This window comes from Pleurodeles waltl, chromosome 4_1 (assembly GCF_031143425.1).
Source record: "Pleurodeles waltl isolate 20211129_DDA chromosome 4_1, aPleWal1.hap1.20221129, whole genome shotgun sequence".
NCBI classification, from domain to species: Eukaryota; Metazoa; Chordata; class Amphibia; order Caudata; family Salamandridae; genus Pleurodeles; species Pleurodeles waltl.
The window spans coordinates 61585178-61609507 of NC_090442.1; the positions used below are offsets into that span (position 1 = coordinate 61585178).

At 47.5% G+C, this 24330-nt stretch overlaps 1 protein-coding gene across 1 annotated transcript in view; it reads left to right on the plus strand.

Annotated features, from left to right (window-relative positions):
• The window catches only part of SZT2 (SZT2 subunit of KICSTOR complex), a 606663-nt gene that overhangs the window by 176747 nt on the left and 405586 nt on the right, over positions 1 to 24330 (plus strand). The window contains exon 24 of the mRNA XM_069227802.1: positions 10383 to 10521. Coding sequence (XP_069083903.1) covers positions 10383 to 10521 — 139 coding nt within the window. The remainder of the gene's footprint in view (positions 1 to 10382; positions 10522 to 24330) is intronic.

Genomic DNA, 24330 nt, shown 5'->3' on the forward strand with positions numbered 1-24330 from the left:
AAAAAATTAGATAATAAATTACTGCAGTGATCCGAAATGACCCCATAAAAGATTAAAATTGGTAAAAGCCCCCTTTTAATTCCTCAAAGCGCACAGTGAGAGAAACAGCAAAGAAATAGGAAAAGTACTGGCAGTCGGACTACGTCATTGGCTGGTCTACTTATGAACTGAATGCTTCCTGCCTCTCCAAAAACTACTTGACTGAAACTACCCCAAGATGATGTCCCATAATAACAGAAATGGTGGCAAGAAAGAGCTGTGTTCCCAAAAACCAAACCTATGGGTAGAGCAAATTGGAGCATAGTAATGTAAACACACATTTAAACACATATTCAAAGAGCCAGTAAGAGATTAGGGGCCAGATGTATCAACCTATTTTGCATTCGCAAACGGTATGAATCTCAAAATTTCATCGTTTGCGAATGCAAAATGGCCTTTTACGATTTATTACATGCATTCACAGTGCAATTTTAAAAAATTAGATAATAAATTACTGCAGTGATCCGAAATGAGCCCAGAACAATAGGCTACCTATGGCAAAGATTGAGGCTACTTCCAATCTGCAACTCAGAAGACCAGGAGGTAACAGGTGCATCAGGTGCATCTCATTCAAGCAAGGCTTCACTGGAGTCAGCATGTCCTTGGGGAAATCCTTAGGGGTAGCATCTGGTTCTTTAATCATCTTGATCTCTCCTGGTCAAGTCTTTTGGGTGCCAATCCTCCTTGGCATCAGTCACATGCCTACAGCTTTGTGGACACGGTTTGAGGTTGAGAACCCAATCTAGCAGCATGAACCAGAGGAGTTTCCAGCAGGGCACTTTTCAAGACGTCCTCTTAGGTTTTTATGGCCCTGTGGCTTAACGGAGGACTATCCAACTAGTCTTTGGAAAACACTCATGTCCTAGGTATAGTGGGAGCAGGTCCTGCCACGGGGTTGGTCCCCACAGGTCAAACAGGCAGAGTCCTCCATGGTGAAATGCGTGGCGCAGTCTTTCTTGGCACACCCTCTTTGTGCAATTCAGGAGTCCAGCAGGCACAACTTTTCTTATGTTTTCCCCAGGTTCTGCAGTGTTCTTAGTTCGGTTGGCAGGAATGCCATTTTTATCCTTTGCACAAACTTGTGGGAAGGGAGGACTCACTAGCCAAATGGGCTACTGGTCCACTGTCTGTCCCGCCCATCTTGTTTCTACTTTCTGGGACGTGGGGCATCAGACTATCCCAGAATGCACTATTCTGTCCACTACTGACATGGCTAGACCTTTCCTTCCCCATATGGCGCTCCCTAGCCCATCCCAGAAGTATGGCTACCTGGGAACTACACTTCCCCTTCAGAATAACTCCTATTCTAATTAAAATGCAGCCAGGCTGGCTTGCCATAAAGTAAAACGGGTGAGTTTCGGGCTCAGTGACATCTATTCTTGCAGGGGAAACTTGCCTTGAAGTGTAAGCCCCTCCCCAGCCCTCCTGCTACAGGAGAGGAAAACTCCCAGCAGACGGCTCCCTTGTTCTCAATCCCTGGGTACACTTTTCACTCAAACACAGGCAGGCCTGGCAGCTGTAAGCACTGTGTCAATCAGAAAATGCTACATGTGGTCTTTTAGGCAACTTAGAAAAGTAAAGCTCATAAAGCTACTTTTCTAAAATAGTTAACGTTAAATCCAACTTTAGCAATAAATTGGGTTTCATGTAACTATTATTTTGATACTTTGTGCTAGCTAGTCCCTTTGGAAAATTACACTTTATTCGAGTGAATACAAGAAAACTAATGCTAACCAATGAGACTACCAGCTTTTCAGTAAGGTAAATCAACTTTGGAAATTGATCAGGGCATGTAAAACACTTTATGCGTGCCCTGCTGTTTAGAATCATACACCCTACTCCCTGTGCACTCAGGGTAGACTTTAGAGGTGAATTATGGGTACAAAGTAGGGAGGTTTGAACCTATCAAAAGGGCCAATCAAAAGGGTTAGTTGGACAGGTTGAATTTGACTGTGCTGTAACTAACATATCTAATAGGGACGTCTAGTTGCAGGTTCCTTCACTTAGGATTTCCCCAGGCATCAGTATGGACCTGGAGATTTTTCTCAAGCAGTACCCATGCACGTCATTAGGTCTCTTCGATCAGCACTGAGTCATTGGCGTCGTCTGCTCTGGATATGATGTCATGGGTCCTATATAGGTGACCCCCCCCAATTGCGCTGACTTCAGTTCTTTTCTTTCCTCGCCAGCCAGCGCTGATCTGAAGAAAGAACTATCCTTTTTTGACTTTTGTCAAAACTTTTTTGAGTATTTCTACTCCTGGTATGTCAGGAGATGTCTTCTTGTAAGACCAGGTTCAAGCCCTGCGGATCCTGTCATCGGGGGATCTCCGTGATGGTTCCACACCTCATGTGCCTTTGGAGTTTGAAGCAAGACCACTACCCGAAGTTGTGTTCCGAGTGCCAGGCCATGAATCCGAAAGCTTTGAGGGAGCGGTCCCTAAAGCTCATGGCAGCCCGGCGCTGGGCTCTGCATAAGTCCTGATCTCGGTGGAAAGGAAGGTCTCAGGATCAGTCACAAAGGCCTCCCTCTTCATCGTCCCACTCTAAGTCCTCTGGATGATTGAGGAAGTCGAAGCATAGGAAGTCGAAGATGGTGAAGCTTTCCTCAACTTCACCTCGTCCATCGGATGACAAGATGTGGGAGCATCGTTGATCTAGGGATCCTTGCCCAATCCAAGGAGTTTTATGAAGCCATGCACCTCATTTTTGGGCAGTTCGACTTCGACTCTGCTGGCATGCCTTTGGGCCCAGTCTGAAGGGGCCCCTTTGGGTTCTGCGCCGGCTTCTTCGGCCTCGGCTCTGAGGGGTACCCAAGAAGCACTTGCTGGATCCGTAACCTGCCCCCAAAGGAATAAGGCTCAGCATCCGACAGATGGCAAGGCCTCTGTCGGCCTCCGATGCAGTGTTGTTCGACAGCCGTCCGGCTCCGTGTTTGAGTCGGCAATGAGAATGGGGGAGGTGCCAGCTTCAAGACCTCATGGACTGGTGTGTAGACCTGGGTGAAGCCAGCGGGCTGGATACCTCACCAGATACTGACATACTCTGTCCCCACTATCTTGGCTATAGAGAAGGGAACCTTATATTCCATGGGGGTGCTGAGAGCAGCCAAGGTCCTGGACCTCGATCTCCTTCAGTGGCAGTAGGGACTAACCTGCTGACAGAGGTGCTTCAGCCTGGGGCTTCATCCTCTGAACCGCTGCTTCCCTTTAATGAAGTCCTTAAGGATGTCCTACTGGGTACCTGGTCCAAACCCAGCACAATTGCTCCTGTAAACAGGTCAATTGCCTGCCGCCACCGCCCAGCACTGGGTGACCCAGGTTACCTGACGCAACACCCCACCCCTAAGAGCTTGGTTCATGAACACTGCATGCCTGTTGTGATGTTATTCCCACACGCTGTGGGATTTGTTGTGCAAGTGCTGCCACAGGTCCCGGCGAAGACCCGGGCTCTACTTTCCCAAGCAGTTGCTGATGGCACCCGTCTTTTCGGAGAGAAAACAGACTCTGCGATCGAGTGCTTCAAGGGTTCTTGTGCTATGGCCAGGTCCTTGTAGGTCACTGCAGCACCTCGTCTCCCACAGTCTGCTTTTCGCCCAATTCATGGCTACGGAATAGGCACCCAGCCATGTCCATTTCCCTTCAGCCACCATGCTGCGCATGCTGCCCAGCCATTGCGTGGCCGGGGACGTGGGATCCACTGTCCTTGTTGACCAGGGAGCCAGCAGTGTGGCCAGTCTGCCACTGCCTTCAAGCCTTCCTAGTCTGGCGATTTCCCCATCAGAGACCAGTCTGAGGCAGGATCCACCATCACCCGCTCCGCTGGGAATCCATCATGTCAGACAGGTGGGTTTTGCAGATAGTGTGAAAGGGCTACTCCCTCCCCTTCGAGACTACCGTTCCATCCATGCCACCAACCTATGATCTGATGATGGAGGATCACTTGCCACTTCTCTGCAAGGAATTTACGGCACTCTTGGCCAAGGGAGCCATAGAGAGGGTCCCAGTGACAGAACTAGGTTGTGGTTGTTATTCCCGCTACTTTCTGGTTCCCAAGAAGGACCTATCCTTGGTCTTTATTCCCTCAATCTCTTTCTCAAGAAGGAGAAGTTCAAAATACTCACTCAAGCTCAGGTTCTATCAGCCCTTTACCCAGGAGACTGGATGGTAGTGTTGTACTTGCAGGACATGTATTTCCACATCCCGCCCTGCCTGCTCACAGATGTTATTTGCGGTCCACAGGCACTTTCCATTCACCATGCTTGGTTTTGGCCTCACCAGCGCCCACTCTGGTGGTCACCAAATTGAATGGCTGTGATCACAGCTCATCTGCTCAGATCAGGAAATTCAATCTTCCTCTATCCCAACAACGGGCTGTTGAAGGCAGGCCTGTCCCAGGCTGTTGTCTCTCACCTCCAGACTATGGCAGACCACCTGCATTCACTGGGGTTCACTGTGAACGTGCTGAAGTCACACCTGACTCCTTCTCAGGCACTCCCTTTCATCTGCACTGTTCTGGACATAGTGCAGTTTTGGGCTTGTCCTTCCGAGCTGCGAGTACAGGATATTCAGGCTAAGATACCAATGTTTCTAGCCTCTATCCTGGATTTTGGTGAGAATGACTGAGGCTGCATGGCCTCCTGACCTCCTGCGTCTTTCTGGTGACACATGCCGGGTGGCATATGCAGGCTCTGCAGTGGGACCTGAAGTTTCAGTGTGCGCAGCATCAGGGAAATCTCTCCGACATGATCCAGATCTTGGAGGGAACTGCGCGAGATCTGCAGTTGTGGCTAACGAATCACGATTGGGTCAGAGACAGATCCCTCTCCCTTCCTCAACCAGAGTTACATATGCATCACTCCTGAGAAGGGGCGCCCACTTCGAAAAGGCAGAGTTCAGAGGCATCTGGTCTCTGGCAGTGTCATATCAACCTGTTGGAGCTCCAGGCGATCAGACTAGCATTAAAAACATGCGTTTTCTCTCTCAAAGAGAAGGTAGTGCAGGTGTTCATGAACAACACTATCGCCATGTGGTGCTGCAACAAGCAGGGCTGGGTGTGGTCATGGACCTTTTGTCAAGAGGCTCTGTGCCTCTGTACATGGCTAGAACAGGGCATTTCCTGGAGGTTCATAATCTGGTGAGTTCTCTGGATGCCAGAACGGACAAACTCAGCCAACAATGCTAAGTTGTTTACAAATGGCATCTCCATCCGGAGGTGGCACAAGGTCTCTTTCAGCTGTGGGGAGAGCCTTGGTGAGATCTGCTAGTCTCTGCAGAAAACATAAAATGTCAGCAGTATTGCATGATGGAATTTCCAAGGTGGCAATAGCTTGGCAATGCTTTTAGTTTCGAGTGGAACTCAGGCCTCCTGTACACCTTTCCACTCATATCACTTCTGCCCAACTTTCTCAAGAAGATCAAGAATGACCGGGGCCAAATAATCCTTGTGGCTCCTTACTGGGCACGAAGAGTCTAGTATCCCAAGCTATTAAGCGTGGCCATTGATCCTCCGATCATACTGCCCCTTCGAGAGGATCTTCTGTTGCAGCAGCAGGGGAGGGTTCTCCACCCGAATCTGTCCTTTCTCCTCCTCCTTGCATGGAGATTGAGCTGCAGCCGTTGACAGCTTTTGACCTTCTGCCCAAAGTCTGTAATGCTATCTTGACAGCCAGGCGTCCCTCCAGCAAAACAGTATACACCTGCCATTGAACGAAATTTGTGTCATGGTGCACGGACAAGTCTGTTGACCCCCTCTCTGCCCCTCTTTCTGAGGTTTTGTTGTCTTTTCTCTCGACAGCATTGCTCTCTATGGTCATCTGTCTGCCATTTCTGCTTCTCCTTGTTTACGTCTCCAATTGTAAATTGGTTCCTTAAAGGCCTTACTCATATGTTTCCTCCATCTCGGTTCATTATGCCCCAATGGGATTTGAATTAAGGTTTGGCATTTCCGATGTGCGCTACTTTGGAGCCTCTCCACAATTGTCCTCTAAGGCTTCTCGCTTTGAAAACAGCCTTACTTGTGACCATTACATCTGCCCTCAGGGTGAGTGAGTTGCAGGCATTATCTTCTAAGCCGCACTACCTTTCCATCTAGCCTTCGCACTAGGGCCTCCTTTCTACCAAAAGTGGTTACACCCTTCCATATAGGCCAGTTGATCACCTTGCCTACTTTATACAGACCCCTGCAACCCTCTAAGGAAGAGGAGAGACTCCACCACCTGAACGTAAAAAGAGCTTTGGCGTTCTACCTTCATCGTGCCAAAGAGTTTCCAGTGGATGATCAACTCTTTGTTGGTTATGTGGATGAAAAGAAAGTTCAGGCAGTACAGATTAAGATGTGCTACACACTGGCTAAGAAGCAACCACCTGAGGGCTTACGTGTTCATTCTACAAGAGATAAGGCTGTAACGACTGCATCTCTGCACACTTTTACCAAACACTACTGCCTGGACAGTCAGGTCCATATTGACTGGCACTTTGCCCTTTCGGTCTTGCAGAAACTTTCTGGTGTGATCTTAGTTTGCAGACCCACCTCCGGGGATGGTATTGCTTGGGTATCTATTCCCGTGTAAGGAATCTGCAACTAGATGTATCTATCAGATGAACAAGTTACTTACCTTTAGTAACGCCTTCTGGCAGAGAAAATATCTAGTTGCAGATTACTTACCGACCCACCCGTCCTCCGTGCTTTGCAAACTGATTTCTAGGGACACAGACTCCCTTTCAGTACCCTAGTTTTGACTCACTAGTGGTCAGAGTTCTTCATGGCTCTGCACTTCTGGCATGTAAAGTTGTCAAAAGAAACTGGCAACAGAGTGCTGGAGTTGCATCTATATAGGACCTACAACATCCTATCCTGCGCAGACGATGCTGACGATGGATGCCGAGCTGATCAACGCCACCTAACAGGGGTACTGCTTGAGAAACATCTCGAGATCCATACCAACACCTGGGGAAATTCTAAAGAAAGACATCTGTGATTAGATACTGTCTCTACCAGATAAAGCATTACCAGAAGTAAGTAACTTGTCCTTTAACACTTGCCACTCCAGTGGTGCACACTTAAGCACGCTAGCTCCTACTAGTGACACTTTAACCTACTGGCCCTTGGTACCCGGAGTACCATATACTAGGTACTACAGGTAGGCTAAATTTCCAATTAAGATTCCTAATTGTGTTTTTACTTGCCATTTAAGCTGATGTACAGGTCTAGTGCCAACTCTTTACTTTTAGTGGTGGCACACATAGTGCTGCAATCCACTAAAAGCACTTTAACTTACAGGCCTACATGTAAGGTAACCTTGCCAGTCAGGGATTAGCCAATTTGTACCCACTGGTACACACTTTTAGGGGCCTGTGCACATTCACTGCATGCTGGATGTCGGCACCCCAGTCTGCAGAGTCATTACACTAGCACCTAAAGTCATCAAAAAGTGGGGGTGGTCCTGCAAAAAGCCATTCGTCTACACATTCCATATGTAAAAAAAAAAAAAAAAGGTCCACCGTGGCTTCTCTTGGCAATCTTCCACTTATAAGTAGTTGGAGAGCAGTGCATAGTCATCGGCTCATACATTTTCAAAACATAGCTCTGTTGACATCCATACTAAAAAAGAAGCACACATGATAATTTAAAGCATGATTTAATGCAGCTACCTCTGCTTTCTGTCCACCTCAACCATAGAGAGATGGGCAGTGGTTTTAAGTCAATACACATTATGTGATCTACAACAACACATGCCGTAGATGGAAAATGTGACGTAGCTGTAACCAGCGGTTTCTCCAGCATAGGGTCTTTCATAGATTCACATGCTTTAATCACCCCCATCGTCGAGGTGGTTGGGTCCCACTATAGACATAGTGAGCACTACAGTGTTAACATCCACCGAAAATCTTTACCTTAATCTCATTCGTAGTTTGTTCACAGTATTATAAAAAATCCAAAACTCAGCCATTCAGAGCAAAGCTCACACTTTACCTCTACTAACCCAGGCCACCATGGTTCAAATTTAATTGTACAAGTGTTAAAGTAACTTTTTTGTATGCTACAGATGTGCCTGAGTTGGAGAGGGAGGGTAAATTGCATATGAATCTCTGAAACTTAGCAATACTGGAGAACTTCAGTTACAGGTAAGTAACTTTTTTCTTCTCCAGTATTGGATCTTAAATACAGTCACATTTTTCAATCAGTATAGCAAGAAGTAAGCACAAATCGAGTAATGTTCCATATTTGGAGAGAAATGAAGAGTAAACCTCATTGAAATAGATGAGGTAGAACTACTTGTTCTGCTGCAGCATCGCGTGGTACTGTTGAACCTGGACAACAGGGTTATATGAACATGTGTCTGTTATTCCATGTTGCTGCCTTGCATATGTCCACGATGGACACGCCAGCTAAGAGGGCTGTAGATGTAGACACCTCTCTTGTGGAATGAACTTTCGCTTTACATCGGAGAGGGTGACCTGCTTCCTTACACTAGACCACAGTGGGGCTCCCAGCTCAACAACGGGGATGATTGAAGCATGTGACTCTATAAAAGATACCAATGCTGGAGTACTCCAGCTACAGGTAAGTGATATTTTTCTTGCTTCTGGTCATGTTGTAGCTTTGTATGCGCCATCCACTTCTCATGTTGATATAAATTATCAGGCTTGCAAATTTCTCTTTTATATGTACTTTATCTTTAATTCATATATGCAAGGTGATACCTATTCTGATGTGTAAAAATACAATAAGGTTGAGTGTGCTTGCTGGTGCATTGTATGTTTCGGCTCCATGATCATGAGTCATTCTAGAAAGCACATTTTGAAGTAAACAACTTGTAATATTGTAAACCCAACACTACATATCAACATCGTGCACAGCATATGATTTACAAAATTACAAGTGTCAAACAATTGGTTAAAGGTAATTAACATTTTCGTTCTCCACTCTATTTGCGACACTCTTTCTTCTATCTCTGGAACTCTCTGCATTCTGCCTGTAGTACATTCATTTATTTTGCGGCTCCATCTCTGTTCTGTCTATCGTGCGTTCTCTGATCTCTTTGTTCTTCCTCCAGTCTCTCTTTGCTCCTGCTTTATTGGCTTTTTGCCCCATGTTTGTTCTCCCAAGCAGCATCTCTGTTTTTTAGGTGGTCCCTTCGCTCCTATTTCTGTGGCACTTGTCCATTTTTGTATCCATAAGTGCTTCACTATTGGAATATTGAGGAAACCATAAAAATATATAAAAGAAAAACAAATGTAAAAATAACCAAATTAACTTTTACAAACCGCAACATCTGAAAGTCTAAATTTCTAAATACCTATTCATACTTGGAATTGTATGCAATAACATGTTATATCTCTTTATTGTTTCCTTATAAATGTATACACTTTGTATTTAGTTATGTATCTGTATTTATTACTTTACTCCTACAGTAGAAAGAAAGAAAAAAGCATTCAACTCCATACAATGCACTATGTCTCATCCTATACCTCTCTCAATATATCCTCTACCTCCACCCTTTCACTTACCCCAACCCTCATTCTATTATTATAATCTCCTAAAGATCCTTTCTTGAATCTTCCCTCCTCTGTCCTTCCTTGACTCACCCACACTTCATTTTACTACTGTGATCTCCAAAACAACACTTCCTGGATTCTTCCCTCCTGTATCCCTCCTTTGACTCATCCCATTACTTCATTCTACTACAGCAATCTCCCTAATAATCCATCCTAGACTCTTCCCTCCTCTGTCCTTCCTTGACCCCAATCCTCATTCTGTTACAATGATCTCCCATATAACTCTTTCTAGATCTTCCCTTCTCTATTCCTCCTGGACTCACCCACACCTCATTTTACTACTGTGATCTCCAAATAAACACTTGCTGGATTCTTCCCTCCTGTATCCCTCCTTTGACTCATCCCAAACTTCTTCTAATATGAACTCCCAAATAACACTATCTAGACCTTTCCCTCTTCTATCCCTACTTTATTCTATCAATCAAACTAAGAGTCATGTCCACCTTTATATTTCCCTATTCTACTCCACCACTAATCCTTTGGGTTCTGGTGTAGCGTGCTACTCGTCGAAAAGTGCTTCAACACCTCGTAAGGGCTAGTAAGCACTATATAAATACAATTAGAAAATAGAATTTTATGTGTAGGTCAATTCACAATCTCTGTGAAACAGTCCCACTTTGCGACGATTGCTCTGTTCTTGCAACACTTTTACTTCATCAATTTTGTAGTTTGTATTTCATCTCAGTTGTCTTGTTGTTCGTGCTCTCTGGTGCTTAATCTCGTCTTGTATGTCTCTCTTTCATACCAGCTTCTTTGCAATAACCACTTTGTCTTTTATCTTTAGAGCTTGTGCATCACAGAACTGACTGAGGATGATTCAGTACCTGCTGGTGCAGAGCCTCGGCTTCCACGGTGGTGCTGTTACGCCAAGCTTGTAAACCCTCAGCACATATTTCTCACCTTCATTCCAGCCACTTTTGCAGGTAAGAGGTCTTTTAATCGATGGTTATGTAGAACACGTACCTCTCATTGCTGACCTGGGCCAAGGAAGACCTCAGTTGGAAAGTTCAGTACTTCCCACCTAATGCATACCAGGTTAAACCTGTGATGAGCAGTAAAGGTGTGTATTAGGAAAGGTGTAGCACAGCTCCTTTTGAAAATGCCACCAGCTTTGGATTAAATCTGATATATTTGAGTTATTGGTTCTTGGTGAGTGGCAGAAGGATGCCTTTTAAAATGCCTTGAGGAACAAATTGTGAGACTTCGAAAACTAGTTGACTGAAAAGATGGGGGCTGGACACCACACATGGGGGTCTTTTCAAGTATTGGATTACATAAGACAGTGATTACCAACCAGGGAACAAACAATCTCCTCTTATGTGAGATATAACGTGGGAGCAATCTGGTTGAACCTACCCCTTCTCCCCTGAGATGCCACAGACAAACTAATGAATTGGTGGGCGGTTTTAGTAAGACCTTTAAAAGCATAATGACAACTCTGCTGTGGATCCTCAGTGGTAAGTGGTATCTTCTACTAGGTGTTCTATTTGCAGTCTGATAAAATACCACAGAAAGTGGTGGTGTCTCTTCAGAATTCTGTTTTGCAACCCAGTGTGTGGGCATATTCACCTTTGTCAGAGAAGGGTTGAAAGAAATTATGTAGTCCACTACATGTTGTTGAGGTGACTATGTGAGTGGAGTGGAGTGGGGTGGAGAGGAGAAATGTGGCTCAATGGTTAGAGCGGCAGACCCTGATGCAGAAATCTGGCCCAGGACCAGGGTTCAATTCCCGCCTCGGCGGGTCTTGAGCTCAATTTCCTCAGACCTGATAATTCTCGCATCGGTGCCTAATCTAGTTCATGGGTCCCACTCTGTAACTCTGGGCAATAGCTTGCTTAATCTCCACAACGGCCCCAACAGCGCTGGGATGCCTGGCTTCACCTTGGAGGTTGCCCAGGAGTGGGCACCTCACAGGGAAAAAAAGCCAGGAGGGGTTCCACAGCGGTATGCGTACAGCGCCTTGAGGCCCTAACGGGTGAGTAGTGCGCTATACAAGTACACAGTTTACAGTTTATAGTCAGGAAGCTGATGGTGTGATACATGAGACAGGTGAAGAAAAACCCTCCAACTGGCCAACAGCTCATGAAGGAATGGTGTAGTAAAGTGCCACTATTGGCATGGTTATCCACCACACCCCCCCCCTTTGACTAGTGTTGATGCAAACTTTGATTGGAAGTGTGCTGAGACCCTGCTAACCAGGCCCCAGCACCAGTGATCTTTCCCTAAAACTGTACCTTTGTTTCCACAGTTGGTACAGCCCTGTCACACTGTTAAGTACATTGTAAATGGTACAACTGGTACCAAGGGCCCTGTGACCAGGGAAGGTCTCTAAGAGCTGCAGCATGTATTATTCCACCCTGGGGACCCCTCACCTCATTCAGCACATGCACACTGCCTTGCAGCTTGTGTGTGTTGGGGAGGAGAAAAAGACAAAGTTCACATGGCACCCCTCTCAGGGTGCCATGCCCACAAACCACTGCCTGTGGCATAGGTAAGTCACCCCTCTAGCAGGCCTTATAGCCCTAAGGCAGGGTGCACTGTCCCACACATGAGGCCATAGCTGCATGAGCAATATGCCCCTACAGTGTCGAAGTCCATTCTTAGACATTGTAAGTGCAGTGTAGCCATATTGAGTATTTGGTCTAGGATTTTGTCATTACGAACTCCACAGCACCATAATGGCTTTACTGAATACTGAGAAGTTTGGTATCAAACTTCTCAGCACAATAAACCCACACTGATGCCAGTGAGGGAAGTGCTGGAGGCTCGGGCTACTTGGAGCCTGAAGAGCCCTCGGAGCAAGAGCCCACAAGCATTCGTTGTTGCAAAAGTTGCGGTGTACAGGGATTCTGTCCTGCAAGGAGAGGCATGGGCTCACGTCTCCTAAATTGGACAGAAGGCAAAGATGACCACTCAGAACCACCACCTGTAATGGAGGAGCCATGCAGTTCCAGATGAGAGCAGATTCTAGCTGCCGGACATCATTGCCTTAGGTGTTTGCAGATGCAGAGGAGTGGCTACTTCACTCCAAGGGAGATTACTTCTTGCTTCTTTGGTGCAACTAAAGTCTTGCTGACCTCAGAGAACGTACAGCCTTGGAAATGTTGCAATTGCTGGAAGGAGTTGGAGAAACATGTTGCAAGGCGAGGTCGTCTCAGGAGTTGCAGGCTGGTCTGGTTCCTGGGAAGTCCAGCAGCGGTTCTGGTGGCCAGGAGCATAAGAGGTCAATGCATAGGGGTCCTGGTGAAGTCTTGCATGTCGAATCTGCGGACCCATCCTCAAGGGAATCCCTAAATAGCCCTAACAGGGGGCTTAGTCACTCTGCCGGGTGGCCACCTATCAGAGGGGGTCACTGATGTCAGTTACCTGTCCTGACCAACCAGATGCTTCCAGGCTCCTCCTCTCATCTGGTTTTCAAGTGGCCACCTGAAGGAGCTCTGGGCATCAACCCTGGGGTGGTGATGGACAGGGGAGTGGTCTTTGCTTGTTTTAAATTCAAGCCTTAATAGTGCTGGTGATGCTCGCTTTGGCATATGTCCAGCAGGGCGGCCCGTTGCCTATTGTGATTTCAGTTCCATAAGACACAGCAGGGGTGACCTCTGCTTTCATCACCTGCAGTAAAGTGTCTAGACTCGGACCCTTAAGATTCTGGGTAGGTGTAGGAGAGCAGATCTACGCAGCCAATCATTGTTGCAGTTGGTGCCTGCAGATGCAGGGGAGTGACTCCTTCACTCCAAGGGAGATTCTTTCTTACTTCATGGTGCAGGCTGGAGTCTTGTCGACCTCCGAGGATGCACAGCTGGGGAAATGTTGCATTTGCTGGAAGGAGCTGGAGAAACAATGTTGCAAAGCAGAGTCGTCGCTGGAGCTGCAGCTTGTATGTTCCTGAAGAGTCCAGTCGCAGTTCCAGTCGCCAGAAGATGAAGTAAACGATGCTGAGGAGTCCTGATGGAATCTTGCATGTCGAATCTGAGGAGCCACCCAAGAGGGAGTCCCTAAATAGCACAGGAAGGGGGGATTGGTCACCTAGCAGGGTGACCACCTATCAGGAGGGGGATGTGATGTCACCTACCTGACCTGGCCACTTAGATGCTCCCAGGGGCCTCTGCGCATCTTGAATTCAAGATGGCAGAACCAAGTGGTCACCTGAAGGAGTTCTGGGCACCACCCCTTCGGTGGTGATGGGCAAGGGAGTGGTTACTCCCCTTTCCTTTGTACAGTTTTGCACCAGAAAAGGTACCGAGGGTTACTGGACTTGTGCAAACTGGTTTATGCATGAAGGGCACCAAATGTGCCCTTCAAAGCATACCGGTGGCTTGGGGAGGCTACCCCACCCTAGCCATGTAACACCTATTTCCAAGGGGAGAGGGTGTTGCCTCCCTCTCCCACAGGAAATCCATTGTTCTGCCTTCTTCTGCTTGAGCTGGTCAAGCAGCAGGAGGGCAGAAACATGTCTGTGGTTCGGCACCAGCGCTGGCTGCCCGGAACCCTCCAGAAGACTGGTAGGAGCAGTACAGGGGTCCTCTAAGGAGCCCCCAAAGTGCATGGAATCATACAACCAATGCTGGCAACAGTATTGGGTTATGATTCCAACATGTTTGATACCAAACATGCCCAGATTTCATCATATAGCTGAACACAGGCTTTCCCGCACTTCAGTGCAATGGAGGTGAATCTCGTAGGGGCACCTCTGTTCATGCCGGGGTGCCCTCACACTCAGGGACCTGCACCCTAACCTCTGGGCTAGGAGTTCCTACCATAGGGGTGACTTACAGTAACCTGGTGCAGTGACCTTTGGTAAAAAGGTGCATGCACCTTTTCACGCAGGATGCAATGGCAGGTCTGCAGACACATTTTGCATGGGCTTCCATGGGTGGCATAATACATGCTGCAGCCCATGGGGAACCCCTGGCGACCCAATGCACTGGGTACCTAAGTACCATATACTAGGGACTTATATGGAGCACCATTATGCCGATTGTTGGGTGTGCAAAAGTCCTAATGAACCACATTTAGAGGGAGAGGGCACAATTACTGGAATCCTGGTTTGCAGGATCCCAGTGAAAACAGTCAAAGCATACTGATAGCAGGCAAAAAGTGGGGTAACCATGCCAAGATTAGGGTACTTTCTTACACACAGTAGCCGGCAGCCACTACCAGTTCTCAGTTTTACCCTTCGGCTTCAAGTCCACTCCTTGAATTTTTATGAATTGCCTTTCCAGTGGCAGCCTTCCTGAGGCAGCAACGACATCGTCTTCCCCTACCTCGATGACTGGTTAGTCGAGGCTCCTTTCAACCAGTCTGCAAATGCGTCCACCATGGCTTGCATACGCCTGTTCAACGAGTTAGGCCTCAAGCTCATTCCGACTAAATCATCTTTCCAACCGTTGCAGAGGATACCATTCCTAGGAGCCATGCTAGACACAAACTTGTACAGGGTATACCCCACAAACAAGAGAACAAAAGCAACATGTTTCACGTCTGCGTGGTCACAAAGGATCCAGTGACGCTTCCTCAGGACCAAAAAACATAAATCCAACTTCTCCTTTGGAATAATCATGGATCTACATGGAATTAAGATACCGTTTGCACTTCAGTCACTTATTAGTATCAATTGCACATCTGGTCAGTCAATTTCAAGCAAGGTCACCCTGTGAAACATGTCGACCTAGTATTGAGAGGAGTTAGGATAGTGTCCAGCTCCCCCTATAGTAGAGTGCATATGATCATTGTCTCTATGAGCACTCCTGGTATTTTTTTTTATCTTGACCTAAGCCTTTTTCTGATTCATTAAATATTTGGTGGCTAAGGTTTAGAGCCAATTTTACCTTCTTGTTTTCTTCTCTCCTTATTAAACCGTTATATTAATTCTTGGCATTTTTTCTACCATTGAGAAAAAAAACTCCGGTTAAGAGCACCCCTTTTAAAAGGGGCGCCCACCAGGCATTGCAGTGCCGGCCTGGCGTGGAGCTTGCCCAGTGATGATGCTTGACATCCTATTGGGGGTGTATGAGGGCACTTTCTGCTCCTGATAAGTGTTTTCCTGTGCTGTGTCTGTTTTTCTTTTTCTTTTTGGAACAGTGTACTTAATACTTTATATAGGTTATGTTGGGAGGCTGTATGCTGGACTATTAATCTCCCTGCCCCCCCTCTTTAGTTGTTATCACTGTGTGAGAAAACAGGGCTGATTGCAGAGGCCCCCCCTAACTTTTTGCCCCCATTTTCCACTTTATGCTGGTGTTTTCCTGACTCTGATGGTGCCCTGGGTACTGCTAACCAGTCCCAGGGCCTGTGCTCTGTGTAAAATGGATATGCAAATTAGGCTAATTATAATTGGCTAAGTTAACCTACCTATATGTCCCTAGTATATGGTAGGGCATGTAGGTTTAGGGACCACAGCATAGGTGGTGCACCCATAGGTGCACTGCTGAGGTGCCCAGTGTCATTTTAAAGGCAGGCCTGCCTTGCTGGCTGCTTTTAAATTAAAGTTATATGCAAATTCGACTTTGGAATTAAAAGTAGTTCCAAAGTCTTAAACTACCTTATTTTTACATATAAGTCACCCCTAAGGTGTGCCCTATGTGCCCCTAGGGCTGGGTGCCATGTAACTATAAGCAGGGACTTTATAAAAATAGTTTTATAAGCCCTGGTGAGGTAAAAACAGCCAAATTCGTTTTTCCCTCATTGTAGGAAATGGCCTTCATAGGCTGGAATGGGGAGACTTTGTTTTAAATTTTAAAGTCTCCTTAAATGATGCATACCAAGAATTTGGTATCAAATTAATTGTTGTAATAAATCCCACAACTTCCAGTTGTTGGATTTAATATAACTTGTTCAGGTAAAGAGTTTTAGACTTTACCTAAAAAGTTGCCAATTTCAGCCCTGCATTGTTTTTGCTGCTGTGCTCTGATTGGCCAGCCTGTAGCAGCTTAGCCAAGCTGCCTTGATGAGGTGTGAAGTGGCCTGGCTTCACACAAAGGAATGTGCCTGTGGGAGAGAATCTCCCGTCAGCAGATGGTGAGGCAGGAAGGGGGAGGGCTGCCAAACTGGTCTTCAAAGGCAGAGAAGGACATTTGCAGCAACCAGCAACACCCCCACATCCTGCAACCCCAGACAACTAGGTGCCCCCTTGATTAGATTAGGAGAGGGCAGGAGAGGGGTGTGTTTATGATTTTTAGCCACACCAGTGGGTGGGCTCAGCCAGATGTAACCTCCAAAAATCAGATTCAGCCATGTTGGATTTTTAGAGAATGTTGCCCACTGGGATGGATTTTTGCCACACTTCCCAGGAAGTGGTCATCGCAGGGGGAAGGACCCTGCCCCTGATTGGAGAACCAGGACCCCCCTGCTTTTCACCCAGGAGCAAGGATAAAACTGGCAGACCTGCACCCACTCCTCAGATCCCCACCAGATTTCAACAAGAAAAGAACTAAAGGAGAAGAAGGACTGCCCTGCTGGACCCCTGGCCTGCACCTGGAACCTGCACTCAGAAGGACTGCACCAGCTGCACACTTGGGCTTCACCACAAGAAGGACTTTGCCTGGCTTCAACTGGTTCAAGGAGGGACTCCCTGTTTGCTACAGGTGAAAAATTGCTAACCAGAGTCCCCTGCACCAACTCCTGAAGAAAGCGACCAGCTGACCACTGCCCAGTGGCCAAAAAGGAGTTTGCGCCAGGTGCATTCTGGGAGTTGTAGTCCGCACCCCCCAAGGACCATCTCAGAACTTCTGGACCCTTGGGGTGAGCTGTGGACCCCGAAAGAACCTTAAAAGAACATCTGGGTGAAGCCCCAGAAGTTTGGAGAAGATTTGAGAATTTTTGTAAAAAAGCTCCATAGAGGGAACGACCTGCCGCGGAAATTCTAGCCGGCTTGCCTCAACCACGACCCGGCCTGATTTGGTGGTTCGTCCCGGTAAAGAAAAATCTCCGAAAAAGAGACTAAGTCCGAAGGTAAAAAGTTGACCGGGACCTCCCAGCCATCGTATCCGAGAAGGGCTCCATGGACGTCGGATCAAGATCCAGGTTTACCCCGGTCGAAGGATTTTCACCTCGAAAAAACGACTAAGTCCGAAGGTAAAAATCTCCACTGAGGAATCCAGCATCGCGTATCCGGAGAAGGGCTCCAGGAGGTCGGATTGGACTGGCAGGCTCGTCCCGCTGAAGAAAATCTTCAAAATAAAGACTAAGGGGGTCATTCCTACCCTGGCGGTCCGAGACCGCCAGGGTAGGGGACCGCGGGAGCACCGCCAACAGGCTGGCGGTGCTCCTAAGGGCATTCTGACCGCGGCGGTATGGCCGCGGTCAGAAAGGGAAAACCGGCGGTGTCCCGCCGGTTTTCCGCTGCCCTGAGGAATCCCCCATGGCGGCGCAGCAAGCTGCGCCGCCATGGGGGATTCCGACCCCCTCACCGCCATCCTGTTCCTGGCGGTTTCGACCGCCAGGAACAGGATGGCGGTGAGGGGTGTCATGGGGCCCCTGGGGGCCCCTGCAGTGCCCATGCCAATGGCATGGGCCCTGCAGGGGCCCCCGTAAGAGGGCCCCACTTTGAATTTCAGTGTCTGCATAGCAGACACTGAAATTCGCGACGGGTGCAACTGCACCCGTCGCACCCCTTCCACTCCGCCGGCTCCATTCGGAGCCGGCTTCCTTGTGGAAGGGTGTTTCCCACTGGGCTGGCGGGCGGCCTTTTGGCAGTCGCCCGCCAGCCCAGTGGGAAACCCAGAATGACCGCCGCGGTCTTTTGACCGCGGTACGGTCTTCTGGCGGTTCCCGCTTGGCGGCCGGCTCCCGCCGCCCGCCAAGCTTAGAATCAGGCCCTAAGTCAGAAGGTAACTTTTTAACCGAGGCCTCCCGCGACCTGTAGCCGAGCAGGGCTCCATCGCGGTCGGCCTGAAACTTTGACTTTGCCCCGGTTGAGGTGCAACCAGATGACCCGATTGGCGCTTTGTTTCTAAGCGCTAGAAAAATAATAATTCTTTAAAAATTAATATCTCCGGTTCCCTTTATCCGATTTTATTCGTTTTTGTGTAATTTTAAAGATAAAAATATAAACTATTTTTATAAATTGGTTTTGGATTTTTAAACTGTTTCCTGTGTTTTATTTAATTACTGTTTTGTGATATTTGAATGCTTTACACACTGTCTCCTAAGTTAAGCCTTGACGCTCGTTGCCAAGCTACCAAGGGTTGAGCTGGGGTTAATTTACTGAGACCTAACTGGACCTAAGTGGAGGTTAGTGGCTTGTTGCTAGGTGTAGGTACCTACCTGCCCTTACCAATAACCCATTTTCCAACCCACTGGATATCTGACAGAGTCCAGGAGTACATTAAAGCAGAGGTTGCGCCGATTTGCGGGCAGTTGAGCATTTCTACAGTCCTTGGGCCAGCTCATTGTTGTTGATGTCCACAAAAGGATCTGCAGACTTATGTTTTTGTGGATTACTGGTACCTCAAGAGGTGACCAAGGCAATCGTGCACCTGTTTCCCAGAGCTGATAAGCTATTGGACCTGGGCTTGTTGCTGGTCGCTACTTGAGCATCTTTAATTTGACCAGTGACAACTGGCAAATCACTTTAGAGCCTGGTATGAAGCAGAAGACTGCATTTTGTACACTAGAAGGAAACTGTCAAGGAAACCGAATGCCCGGTGGGGCAGTCCTCTCTAGTCTACTTAGAGTGTCAGTACGCAATGCTAACATCCAGTTTGTGTTGCTGAGGGAGGTTCCCATCAACCAGACACAAGAGGGAGCCTTTTTAGGGCTCACTGTTTACTACCAGAACTTTATGACCAACTTTGAGCCTATAGATGCTCCCATGACAACCATGACATTCAAGAAACAGCCCAAGAAACAAATTTGGTCATGCGGAATGTCATAAAGCCTTTCAGAACCTAAAGAGAGCACTAACTATAGTCAACCCTTCATTGTACAGACTGCCACTTCACATAAATGGGTTGACGTAGTACTGTGCCACACTTCAGGGTAAATAGAGGCAGCATTGCTTGCTCTGGCCCGGAAAAAGTGGAAGCTGGGTCAGTGGAAACTCATGATATAGGGAACTGAGCGTGAATTCACTTACTCACGTCCTGTGTTAAGGTCACATCAGGAGGAACAGTGGCATACTACTGTGTAGGATATTCAGGATTTACAATCTTCACCTGCCAATGTGTCACTAGTTGCATGGGCTCTCTCTGTTTCTGTATCAGTTCATACTCGGATCTGTCCCTCATGTTTGTTCTGTTTTCCCTTTTCGGTTTACTCTGTCATTCCCATTCTTGGTTCATAGTTCTTTTGCCTTGCTATCTTCTGTTGTTTGTCTCTTGTAGCAACAATTCCTTCAGGGAATGAGCTTGAATCCAATGTTTCTCTATCTTTCCTGCCCTGTCCCATCTACATCTTTGGAACCTGACATTCTGGTTCTGATAGGTGACAAGGATACAGAGTGTCTTTATCAGCTGCAGACTGCTTCCTAAGGAACAGAACTGGGCAGCCATTGAAAAAGAATGCTGTGCCATAGTTTGGACTTTGACAAGGTTTCCAGCCTACCTGTTATGTATCAGGGTTGTGGTTCATATAGATAACAAACCACTGATGTGGTTGATGTTAGGGAAGGGTGAGATTCCCAAGTTGCCGACATTTCTATCTTGTTAAAATGTCTAGATTTCACAGTGGAGCATAAAACCAAAATGAATCATGGGAATATGGATAGATTCTGCCCCTTGATTTTACCAATCCAGTGATTGGTATTCCTGAACTGTGGAGTACGGATTTGAGTAGTTAGATCTGTGTGGTTTGTTTACTGGGACGCTCCTGTGTCTGCATAGTATAAGGATGTGTTCCCCTGTCCTGAGTGCGCAACTACATTTATATCTAGAATCAGGATTTTTATTTTGGTCCTAGCTTTGCAGAGTGCGCGTTGGGGCATAGGCCTCAGCCTGACTATGCAAAGTTCTGAACCTGTCCAGTAATCTGGAGAGACGTGCCAAGCATGCCGTCTTAGAGGACAGAGGAGTACTCTCTTTGCCATGTGTACAATACATAAAGCAGTTGTGTTAGCATACTGTATTTTTGAGATTGATAATGTGACCAGGCCTACAGGCCTCTCTTGTGTAAAGTTCCACTATTATGCCTGTATCCAAAACCTTGCATTGATATCCTGTGTGTATGTTGAGTGCTTGTGAGTGCATACACAGCGCATGTGCAGAGCTTTGACTGTGAGTGACTTTCACTACTGAAGTCAGTTGGATCCATCTTGGATGTTCCCAGCCTGGCATTACACAATGTGGAGGATAGGGACAGCTTCCCCGAACAGTAGAAGCTTGTTGCCTTTATGTGTGTGGCTGAAAGTTGGAGATCCAGACACTGAAGTGAGAAGGATGGAGAGAGGCGTACATATAGATCTTCCATGAGAACCTTTCTTAGCAACAGGCTTCTGATTAGTTCTTTCAGAGCTCTGCCATTTGTTGAAGAGGGTGAGACTAGTAGGTTTCTGGGTCAGACCTACCCTTTTTTTAAATCTCATATTGGTACTTCAAAGAAGCTAGTTACAGCCGTTATAGCAACTTGTGCCTGTGATGCGGGTGCCTCAGTTTGATGACAGCCCGAATGCTACCAGCTTCCAGTGCTACCTGCTGTGAGAGGTCACTCTACAAAAACATTGTCTGGAGAGAAGCCTTTGAAGGACATTTGTAGCAGAGTGCCCCTTTTTAACATGGTCACCCCCACTTTTTGCCAGACAATTGATGCAGTTTTGACTGAAAGTGCACTAGATTCATGCTAACCAGGTCACCAGTGCAAGATCTCTTTCCCTAAACCTGTGCAATTGTTCCCCAATTGACAATACCTTTGGCCCTCTGTATCCCTGTAACTCCCTAGTAAATTGTGTCCCTAGTACCTCGGGCATTGGTGCTAAAGAAAGTCTCCAAGGGCTGCATCATGTATTGTGCTACCCTCAGGGACCCCTCACTTAGCACTTGCATACTGCCATTGCAGACTGTATGTCTTGGTGCAGCTCAAAGTGAAAACACGACATGGCACACTGCCTGCAATATATGTAAGTCACCTATTCAGCAGGCCTTACAGCCCTAAGGCAGGGTACCCTATATTACACATGAGGACATATCTGCAAGAGAACAGATATGCCCCTGCTATGTCTTTATTGATTCTTAGACATAGTGAGTGAGCAGGGAAGCCATTTTAAGTATATGTGCTGGACACTGTTCAGTAAGAGTTCCCCAGCTACATGATGGCCTCACTGAAAATAGGGATGTTGGGTATCAAACATCTCATATCAATAAACCCCACTGATGCCAGTGATGGACCCTGAGTGCACCTTAGAGGTGTCCACTGAAAACCTACGAACTACCTGTGAGGGGACTGACTAGTTGTAGCCAGCCTTCTATCACCAGACAACATTCTGGTCCCCTAGGGTGAGAGCCTTTGCTCTCGGGCAGTCAGACACCCAAGCCTTCTCTGGGTGAGGTGTTTACACACCCTACCCAACAGGGTGACCTGTGAATATGCATTCCAAAGCAGGGGTCTTCAAAGAAACCAACCGGCTTTGGTATGCAAAAGGAGAGATGCTGTTCCCTCTACCACAGGGGCCATTTGGCACCGGGACAGGTGTGAAATTTAGTTTTCAGAGAGATGTCCAACTCCTTAGGTCAGCCCCACCCGTGAAGCGAGCTTCCGGATGTGGACACCGCATTTAGAAATCTGCCATCTTGGTGTTGGCAGATTTAGGAACTCTGGGACAGGCTTATGCCCACTTCCCACAGGAAGTAGTCATATAGGGGGTGTAGTGACCCAGGGGTATATAGCCTGATGGCTAATACCGTACCCTTCCCAAATCCCCCCCCCCCCTAAATTTGGAATTTGGACACCCAAGGAGCTGCAAAAGAAAAGCCCAAAGAAGAAGCACCTGACTTGGCCCCAGCCCTGCCAGCCTGTCAGCTGTTTCTGCCGATTTGTGCCAAAGTCAACTTGTTCCTCAAGCTGCTGTCCCTTGGAGGCCTGCCTGCAACAAAGACCCCGGGACTCCCATAGAGCTGTTTCCCTGCATCTTGCAGGCACCCCAGGAGAACTGAGAGGACTCTGGACCACAAAAACCCAAAACCTGAAAGCACCACTGCACCCGTGCTGCCTAGCCCGTGCTGCCTAGCCTAGCCCGAACAATGCCAACGCTATCCCGCAGCACTCCAGAGACAAAGCTGACCTTGGACTTGCTCACTGTGGACTCACGGAAGCCACCTAAAGCTTCTGCCCACAGGCCCCCCTCAACCGCAGTTGCTCCCACTGGAGAAAACCCAACGCCTTAGGACACCTCTGCACTGGAGGCCCCTGGCCTGTGGAGAAGAGGACCGAAGCTGTCCCTCGGTCCCCGAGCATCTCAAGACTTGAACCACCTGATGGTTCTCCTCGACTGGACTCCCTGTCCAAATATGCAGCCTCCTTTCAACTGAATCAATCCCTATTCACTAACATTGGGCATACACCGCTGCACTAAACCTCTGCACCCAGCCGCACCAGTGCCACCCAGTTTGACTTGTTGGTGTGGTCCTGATCGTTGCCCAGTACTTACCTTAAGTCCAGGATATTGGTCCCATAAGTCGCAGTACTGTACCTGAATGCAGTACTTGTTTTTTTCTCCATAGGATAACTTTGCAGCCTCCAAAAAGTGTTCACTTTTCAAAACTGTAAAGATTTTTCTTGCAAAACATACTGATCGTATTGATTCTGGTACCTAAACATACATAAAGATACTTGATATTTTTTGTAAGTTGGTCTGGGCCTCCTTCTTGAGACGCGTGTCTCATTTATTGACTGTATGTGGATTGCAGATGTCTTACTCTACTCTCTGATAAGACTAAGGCTACTTGACCACACTACCCCCTAAAAGAGCACCTTGGGATTGCTAGAGCAAGCCCCAGTCCACTAGTAGGGGAACCCCTGGACTCTGCTCAATATACCTCATATTGATATATCCTACAACATTTGAAAAGGGAACCACCTCAATCCACTTCTGAAATTTGACACAGTTCATACATATTTAGAAAATGTGTGTGATGGTGGGATCCAAACCACCCGACTTCTTTCCAGTTCCACGTCCTTTATGGCCAAGGAAGGGAGTGTCCTGCAGGACTTCTGTGTGACCGAGGCTGGTGTGTACCTGACAGCAGTCTTCCAGAGATGGGGGTAAATCACCAGAAGTCTGCATTTTCTGCTGGAAGCGCTGAGTATTTTCCTGAATTCCTTCCTACCTGCCTAGATCTAGAAAGAGCCTGCCTGGCTCTGCAGGAGAAGAGACTGTCCTGGGGAAAAAGCCAGCATTGCTCCAGGGACAGAGGGACGTCCAGAATAAGCTCACCATCTTTGAGCAAAGTGCAACACACGCTGCAGAGGTCCCCCCGGTCTCTCAAAACTGGTGGCTGGTTGGAACCATTTGAGGCCTGCATTGCCTGCATCAGCCTCATGGGGCCGCATCAGCTCTGTCTGAGCTGCATGTGCTTTAGTGACTGCATTAACCAAATCGAGGCTGCATCTGCTGGGGCGACTGCGTCCACTAGTCTGGAGAATGACTGCGGTTGTGAATGTGTTACCCAGATCAGGCCTCCATCTGCCATGGTGAGTGTGACGCCCCGGACAGTGCTACAATTGCCATAGTGACTGCTGTAGCCTAATCAGTGCTACCACTGCAATAATGACTGTGGAGACCTGGCCTCGGCCTGTGCCTGCTT